This window comes from Bacillus rossius (assembly GCF_032445375.1).
Source record: "Bacillus rossius redtenbacheri isolate Brsri chromosome 9 unlocalized genomic scaffold, Brsri_v3 Brsri_v3_scf9_2, whole genome shotgun sequence".
Lineage (NCBI taxonomy): Eukaryota > Metazoa > Arthropoda > Insecta > Phasmatodea > Bacillidae > Bacillus > Bacillus rossius.
The window spans coordinates 7,758,135-7,767,239 of NW_026962013.1; the positions used below are offsets into that span (position 1 = coordinate 7,758,135).

The 9,105-nt window shown below is 34.5% G+C and overlaps 1 protein-coding gene across 1 annotated transcript in view; it reads right to left on the bottom strand.

The window, feature by feature from the left end:
* LOC134543271 (cullin-4A) overlaps positions 1 to 8,711 on the bottom strand; it is a 30,811-nt gene extending 22,100 nt beyond the window's left edge. The window contains exons 1-3 of the mRNA XM_063388182.1: positions 8,268 to 8,711; positions 3,776 to 3,949; positions 1,463 to 1,652 (exon numbers count right to left, since the gene is read on the bottom strand). Of these exons, the coding sequence (XP_063244252.1) occupies positions 1,463 to 1,652; positions 3,776 to 3,949; positions 8,268 to 8,523 (620 nt within the window). The 5' untranslated portion in view covers positions 8,524 to 8,711. The remainder of the gene's footprint in view (positions 1 to 1,462; positions 1,653 to 3,775; positions 3,950 to 8,267) is intronic.
* Positions 8,712 to 9,105: the final 394 nt, after the last annotated feature.

The following is a 9,105-nucleotide window of genomic DNA, read 5'->3' on the forward strand; positions in this document are numbered from 1 at the left end:
GGTACAGTTTCGTTCCCAACTTAAGTAAGCCGGTGGCGCTCCCCTTCAACCACCCTATCAATCCACCGGTGCTCCTATTTGTCACTATGGGTCCGCGAGTATGAAAATGTTTTTGACATTCGTGAATAAAATAACACTATAAAATAACCAGTATATTTGCTCAACCTATTTCCAAATTCAGTGCTTGCATTCACCATACTGAATCTTTGCAGTTAAAATTGCCTGAAACCTAATTTAGACAAAGTAAATTCTAGACTTTTTTCTATGCTTCATGATAATAAGTCAATTATTCCAGGCTTAGGCGACATCCGTACTAAGTACATCCACCTTAACGTAAATACAGAAGGAAAAAATAAATTGTGAAGAATAGTTGAAGAAAAGCAAGAACGAAAATCACTTTGCAGATTTAACCACCTGCTAAAAACATAACTGCCTGATGAGAACTGATGACAATGATTATTGGATGGCAACAGGTAGTGACTATATGTGGGAGGAAAGCTAGGCCCCATCATTATTAAGTATCTGCCACAATCTCATGGTTGACACGGGACGTTGTCCTACAATGGAGCAGTGACAGAATGCGTGAAGGGAATAGGAAATACTCTGAGAAAACCCATCTGCTCGTGGCAACATCTGACATGTTTCCCACTTCAGAAATATCCAGGTTGGAATTATGTCGTCAAAACAGACATCTTAGATTCTAAGGGATGCATATATGGAGCACTGCATATAATTTTCCCACATCTCAGCAAAAATGTGTGTATGTATGGGGGGAAAAGAAAAAAGAAATAGTTAGTGCCTCCCCCCCCCCCCCTCCGCACACACACAGTTGAGGGGCAATTGCCCTGATGCCCCCCAATCCCTGGCTCCGACACAACTGACGGATGATTGATAAGATAATTTTTGGATTGATATTGTAATGACAAGACATGAAAAGGGAAGCTAAGGTGGATGCAGAAACTGATGATTATGCTAAGGACCAAAGTTCAAAAATTTTAATAACCTGGCAAAGCTATGTTGGGCTAGAAGTAAAACTTAACTGGGTCACAAATTACCATGGAATAGTAACACTCACTACTTTACATTTAGTACCTACTAACTTAAAACAGAAAACATCAGAAAAATATTTGCCTATTTATACACATCTTTGTAATCGTACAGGTAATGTATGACTATCAGGATTTAACTACTTCATTTTTGTTAACTATATATATTTGCCTATCACAAGTTACGATTTCATTACCATTACATGTACAAACATTTCTAAGCATGGGATATTTTAAAATTTATATTTAAAGGGAAAAAAAAAAAAAAAAAAAAAAACTAGGACTGAATAAAATTTAAAATACTCAAGAGAGGTAAAATGTGTTTGTACATAAAATATTTATACGAAAACCTAATTATAAAGCTTATACAAACAAACGAATTACATTTTTAATAGCCTAGTTGGCCCGGGACTTACCAAATTGAAGGAATGGCAGGAGACTGCAGGATGTAGGTTCGGTCCAGATAGAGGAAGATGCTGCGAATCATTATCATCTGCTGGCAGTGGCTCTTCCAACAGGCGTTCATCTTCTGGAGGAACACCTGGTGGTCCATTGCCTCCGACTGGAACTGCTTGAAGCTGCACTTCACGTGGCTCTTTATGAGACCTCGACAATCACATCTTACCATCATCCACAGTTCCTCGACAGGCAATACAGAGCATCCCACTCTTACTGTGCAGTACACAGCAGTGTTGCCAGACTGATACTACCTGGCTTGTTAACAAAATTCCTTCATTTAATAGCCGTAACCCACCTTTTTTGTGCACACTCTTAAATACAAATGATATTATAAATAGACTTGTTAATAATTTCAATAGATATGCTAATCACTTACAACAAACCACAGAGAAAAAATTTGTTCAAAAAATTATTTTTTCGGAATCCAAAGATTTATTATCTTTATGGTACTTACCTTAGTTACATGTAGTATTTCAATTTTATATAATTGTAATTTTTAATTAATCTAAAAATTTTATATATATATATATATATATATATATATATATATATATATATATATATATATATATATATATATATATATATGTTAATTTTACCATGTTACTCTCATGGAACTTTTTGTTGGTTTAAGTAATTATTAGAATTTAAGCATTCATATGGATATTTGTATGTTGTATTGTTGTGTCTTTGTTTAGTCCTGCTATTTATTGTGTTCTTATAATTGTTTTGTTCTAGTTTTTGTTCTGTTACTGCATTTGTTTTGTAATTGTCCTACATGTTGTGCCCACCGTTGAAGCCTTGTGCTTTTGGTGTGGCATGTTACAAATAAAAAAAAATAAAAAAAAATTAAATATATAATTTTGTATACCATCGTTCAGTTTTAATAATATTTAATATATATTTTTTAATTTTACTATTTTTTTTGTTTTTTATAAAACCACAAAATTATGTATATTGACAGTATTATTAGGTACAGTTGTAGTTATTCTGAAATTTAAAAAAAATATATAATTCAATGCGAAACACCAAATATTATTTAACATGAGAAACTATTTGTAGTGGACAGTCACTATTAATAACAAGACATTCCATTTAACTGTGTGCCGCACTCAAACAGAGCCAACATTTTTTTTTACATTAAATGATTAAAAACAAAAACTGCTGAAACCAAAATGGCATCTTTCAGTTAAATCCACTTAGAAGTAAAAATTGAATTTTATCAGATGATGCTATTGATGAAATATAACAAGAAAATGTATTTTCATAAATATCATTCCAAATGCCTATTTAAAAAAATAAAATGTTTCAATTACATTTCAAGAAATTTTCAATACATTATAAAGTTGTGTCAAAAACTTTTGTGCTCTATGGCATACATCTGGCAACAGTGCACACAAGCAATGACTGCACTATTGGCAGAAATTGTGTGTTAGAAAGAGATAACGAATGCTCATTAAAATGCATACAACAAACTAAGGATGAGGCTTTCAAAGCCAATACAAAACCACTATTCACATCTGTTACTGTAACATCATATTTTCAACAGATATTCACTTACTGTAATATCATTGGTGTACAAAGGCACGTTCTTATATTACATTGTGTATGTTTCGTGCTTCTGTTGTACCAGTTTTTTTTCTGGGTCACTGTAACGTAACTGTGGATGCGCCTACCTACTGTGGTTTCACTTCAAGCAGAGCTTGACTACTTTGGCGCTGTCGACGAGAAGTGTCCAGGTTCTTGTTTTTGTCTTTGTTTTATTTTAGTATTGGTTTTTATTTTCTGTTTTGTGTGTGTGTATATATATGTGTGTGTGTGTAAAAGTTGTTGTGTATATATAAATATATGTGTGTGTGTTTGTGCGTGCGTGTGTGTGTGTAGTGTCCACCACTAAAGCCCTAGGCTGATGATGGGTATGTTACAAACATAAATAAATAAATAAATAAATCTTTGTAATTATCATTAGTGCAACTTTTTACACCCATGATACTAAACTCAGGGAATATCTGTTGATAATATTTGTGAAAGAACAAAAATTTTACACATTTATTCTTTTGAGAATATATGTATATATATTTTTTTAATTTTAGAGTGGGAAGAAAAAAAAATTCACATGGTTTCCACAGTTAATTTTTATCTAAAGTTCTGAACACGGTTTTTTGCAGCATGGGCAGACTGCATCAACTGGTTATTTTTTACAATATTTATTTACAAACCATGTCATAAATGACACAGGAATATTGTAAAATCTGGACGCAGACAAATACCTGCTAGGTTTGTGTACAACGCAGACCCCATCTTGTGATTGCACATGTTTTCTACTGCTTGGTACAGCTCCTCTAGGCTGTAGCGAATTGGTTTGGACTTCAAAATAGCCATTACTGCATCTTTCAACTTCTCACGCGTCTTCTCTTCAAAGTTATCAGGAAGTTTAGGTTTATCTGAAAACAATTTTAACAGGTCCAATTAACAGTTTAACATGGCTAAAGCAGAGACTGGCATATCAGGGGGAGGGGGGGGGGGGGAAGGTGCATGTAACTCAGTACACACTATAAAAGTGAAACTGCTTTGGCAATTCAAACCACGACTCTTAAACGTATTGTAAGGGATAAAACGGCAGACAGAGGGATAGAAAAACAATTTTCTAAATAAAATGGTATTAATTAAGTATTTAAAGAATCAAAACGTTAACATTATAGTCAAAATATCATTTAATTTTTTAATTTATTTCCTTGATATTTACACCTATGGTGGTGATATAACTTTATAATAACTAAAATACACAAAAAAAAATTCACACACACAAAACAAATCACAGGTATTTGGGAAAAACATCAATTAAGGCCTTTAGTAAGGAACCCATTTGTTTGGAGGAGATTTTGCGAAACCATGAAAAACCAAACTCATGATTGCCAAACCAGGATTTGAACCCAGAGCCGAGTCCAGTGTTCTAAACCAGCAGCAGCATCTAGCTCCATTTTTCATTAATGCAGTATCCATTTAGTGTTAGATACAAAGGAAAAAAATGATGAATTTTGTAACAATCTATCTTCAGTTATTTTTTTATACTATTACTCCTAGAAGAATGGATTTATAAAATGCAACTCAGGAACATAACCAAAAATTATTTAGGGATTGTTAGTATTCCCAGGTGACTCTGAATTCAATATGCTTAGGTATAACTTCAGAATGTCTAGCAAACCACACAACACAATCTACCTGAAGTTTATCCGACCTAAGCATTAAATATTTTTACAGAAACCAACCAACATAAAATTTCTGCACTAGCTCTTAACACAGAAATAACTTTGTTTAACAGATTCTCCAATGTTGTGACAATAATACTTAACCAGTAATAAAAAGGGAGAATGTACTACTTCACGTATCCCACTGTGCTCCAAGGCACCGTCACATGCGGGATTCTGCCTCACATGCAATTAAATTTGGTTATGTTAAAACAATCCTTGGCAGAACAGCATTGCAACATAAAGACTGAACACAAAAAAAAAAAAAATTACGCATCACAGTTAATGCATTAGAGATAGAGGACGAGCCTTTAATTTAACTTCCCTGATTTTACGACAAAATTTAAAATTTCCCGAATGTTCCAGTTTTTTTTTTCCTGGTGCTAGAAAACCTCTATTTGACAGGTTCAAACAGAACATCTGCTACTAGAGAGTATTACGACCTTTGAATAGCAGACTAACAGCTATCAGGATTTATCGTTTTGGTGTACCTAATTAGTTACAAGGAGGGAGTAACGAACGACCTAGTTTGCGTGAACGAAAAGACAGCATGGATTCAGGAGAGTGTTCTCATGTGAAACACGGATGGCGGGGTTGCTGGAGGATTTGGTGGAAGTGGCGGATTTGGCGGGGGGGGGAGCAGATGGATGCAATTTTCATATGGACTTTGAAAAGGCAATCGACACGAGGCTAATGGAGAAGGTAGGGAAAGTTGTTGGTGGAGGATGATGAGAGGTTGGTTAGTCGGGTAGGAGACTTCCAGAGAGATAGAAGACGTTTCGCAAGGGAGTGTGTTGGGGCCCCTCCTTGTTCAAAACAATGATATTGGAGAGTATCTGCGGATGATTCCGTAGTGTACGAGATGGTGGGGGAAGGGGATCATCTGCAATGTGACTTGAGCAGACTGGAACAATGGACGGAGTTGAACGGGATGTGGCTGAATGTTTGAGAGAGACAAAGGTGGTTAGGTTCACGAAGGAAGTGTATATGTGGAAGGGGAAGGAGATAAAGGAGGCCGAAGGGTGAAGAGTATAACTACCAGGGGATGACCCTACAAATTAACCTGGGACGGGAAAAGCAGGTTCAGCGTGTGATGAGGAAAGTGTAGGAGGGCGTTGGAGCTGCCTGGCAGGATCATGCAGGGGGCAGGGAGGAGGCCAGCGATGGAGTATGGGGCTGTGATCTGGGACCCCTACCTAGTGACTGACGTTAGGGAGCTGGAGAAGGTGCAGCGTAGAGCAGTGAGGTGGGTGATGGGTATGTGGGAGGAAAGGGCAAGAAGGGAAAATGCATAGTCCGACTGAGATGTATGAGCTAGGGTGGAAAGGTTAGTCAGATTGTATAAGGTAATAGAGGGCTGGGAGCAGCTGGGGACTAGGATACTCAAAGGTGGGTGTAAAGAAAAATATTTCGGTATTGTTCCGTATCCTTGATCCTGTTGGTACTATCCTATAAATATTGATCCTGTGGTACACGATGCTTGCTGTTTTAATTTTGTATGTTGAAAGCTCCTGAACATAAGAACAAAATCAAGTGTTATAACAAAGAATAATAATCGTAAGTTGAATAAAAAGGAAAATATATTTTGTATTCAACTTACAGTCATTATTCTTTGTTATATCACTTGATTTTGTTATTATGTTCAGGATCTATTGACGTACTAAATTAAAATACAAACCATCATGTACCTCAGGATCAGGCCATCAGGATCAAGGGATAAACTTGGATAAGTGATGTGGAACTTTTACCAAAAAACTGTTTATAAAAATACAGGACAGTAATAAACAACGACATTTCAGGTAAATTACGGAAAAAATTTGTTACAATGTTTTTTTTATATTTTTTATTTATTTGGCTCTTGATATTTTTCTAACGATTCCGTAAAAGGACACTGTGGTTATACTAAGATTAAATATACACCTTAAATTGGGTATTAGACCGTTGGCAAGGGGTTATGTTATACCCCTACTTCACTCTTCAATTCATTTTACAGCATCTTCCAATGACTGCACTAGCCTAAACTCAGTGCACACTGACTCAGCAGGACTGCACTGCCCTAAGTTATTTCCACGCTAGCACCAGAATCAGTGCGGTTATTCACTGAAATATGGTGGACAGCATGGAAGTAAATAATGAGAATTTATCAGCTGTTCTTTGTGTTTAGAATCTTCTGATGAAAGTATTAAGCGAACGTAAAGTATGTTAAAAAACAAATGGAAGTAAAAAAAAGTCCTAAAATAGAAAACTGTATTGATGATGTAATTTGTCATTATGTACTTTCTGTAATTGTATACATCTCCTAGAAATTTTTTGAGAATGTGATGAGTTTGTTACTACCAAGATTCACAGTTCAAGAACAACTTGTCTGTAGCTATTTCATTGCCAAAGCTTAATACGAGCATTTTGACAACTATTTTTTAAGTAAACAAATAATACTATGTATTGCATTTTGGCACATCATGTTTCAGCTTTTAATACAACAAATGGTACCAGTTTAATGCAGTCATGTGATAGTTGCACTATTAGATTTATCCTGAGGTCCTTCTCACCTCTCAATTCTAATAGTTTTAAATGATATTGTTTGTTTACGTTAGCTAAATTAATAAAATACTGTAAAATCATTAGAATATTTGATTATGTTAGGGAAGCCACATTAAAAATACTGTATAATAGTTTTAAAGTTTGGTTAAGTTAGGTTAACTACAATAAATATAATACATAACCAACTGTTAACACTTTTTTTAATGTGGCTAACGTAACCTAAACAATAAAACTATTTCAAAGTATTTCAAATATAACTAACCAGTAACCTAACCAACTGTTACAATGGGAAACTATTTATGACCTACTTGAAATATACAATACCCTTAAACAGAATCATTTAGAAAACATGACAAGAACTAAAAAAATTATTTCACTCAATTTTTTCTTAATTTTTACAGAAAAGTGCCTCTTATTCTGTATTACCATGAATTGCATTTCTACATTAACAAAATATATTTAATTTCAACACACACACAACTAATTCAGTTATAGTTGTATTGTAGCATGACATTACCTAGCACACATTATGGACATTTATCATGCTTTAAGCATCGTGAAATTGGCAGAAAGAAGGCAAACACAATGACCTCACCCCTTCCGACTTACATTATCATGGACAGGTTTTCAACAAGCAAATGTGTTTGCATGCATGTGCGAGTTCATGATGCTACATTCAGGAAAGCATCTACCAAAACATGCAAATATGAACTGACAATTTCCCTTGCCTTCAAGAGCATACACGTATACATGATTGTCATTGCCACTACTGTGCGTTTGCTATAAACTACTGTTGTTGTACAAGAAAGCAATGTTTGGTGTACAAAAGACTATGGCAACATAGGCCCAATGAAAATATTTCTGTGTAATCATTATATAAAATCACTTTAGCTTTCAATTAAATTCCTATTAAAAATAACACTGTGCATAGCTGCTAACATCTAGAAAGTAAAATCAGGAGAAAATAACCTACCTTTGAAATTTTTTATCACCAACTTTCTGGCAACTCCAGGCTTTGCATGTACTATCACACCTTTGTTTGGTTCGTGGGCGGAAAAGTTTGTTCTTTTTAAAGCACTATCTGAATCGTCAATCATGTCGATTTTGATTCTTTTTGAAACGCTATTCTCACAGTCTGAAAGAATCCTTCCGTTCTTAGCACTCAGACGTTCATCTAAATTTTCATTCTCATAAACATTACTCTCAGTAACTCTTGACATAGCTAGCATCTACAGTTCTTTGAAAACCTTGTTCCCTACTTTAAAATTAACTTTTAAATACTCATGACTAGAATATACATTTTAACAACACAAATAAAACTTCCAACTTTTCTTTAACACAATAATCCTTTATTACTTTGCAACTTATCATAACTGCCAACAACCTCATTCCTGTTTTCCCTATTAAAAAATCGCATGGAACCAAAAAGCCCTATTTAAGGAACATAAATAATTTTGAGACTATTTTAAATTCTTAAAACTTAGTACCACTTATAATTATATTATTTGTTTTATTTTCAATTATGTATACCGATCACGAGAGTACACTTAAGTAATTAATAACTGAACTTAGCAGTTTTCTTACTATGAAATTTTGAAAAATGTTGGCATTGCTTTTACTACTACATCTTGTCTCAAATACACAGCTTCTATTGGCAATAACCAAAAGTAACATAAAATGCATAATCTTATGTCAACCGTTCTATCAAAAATAGCTCGGCGCAGATGCATCAAAAGATCAAATAGAAAAAGAAAAAAAAAGCGAAGAAAGTAACCACAAAAGGTTCGGTGTGCGACATGTTTATATGTGTT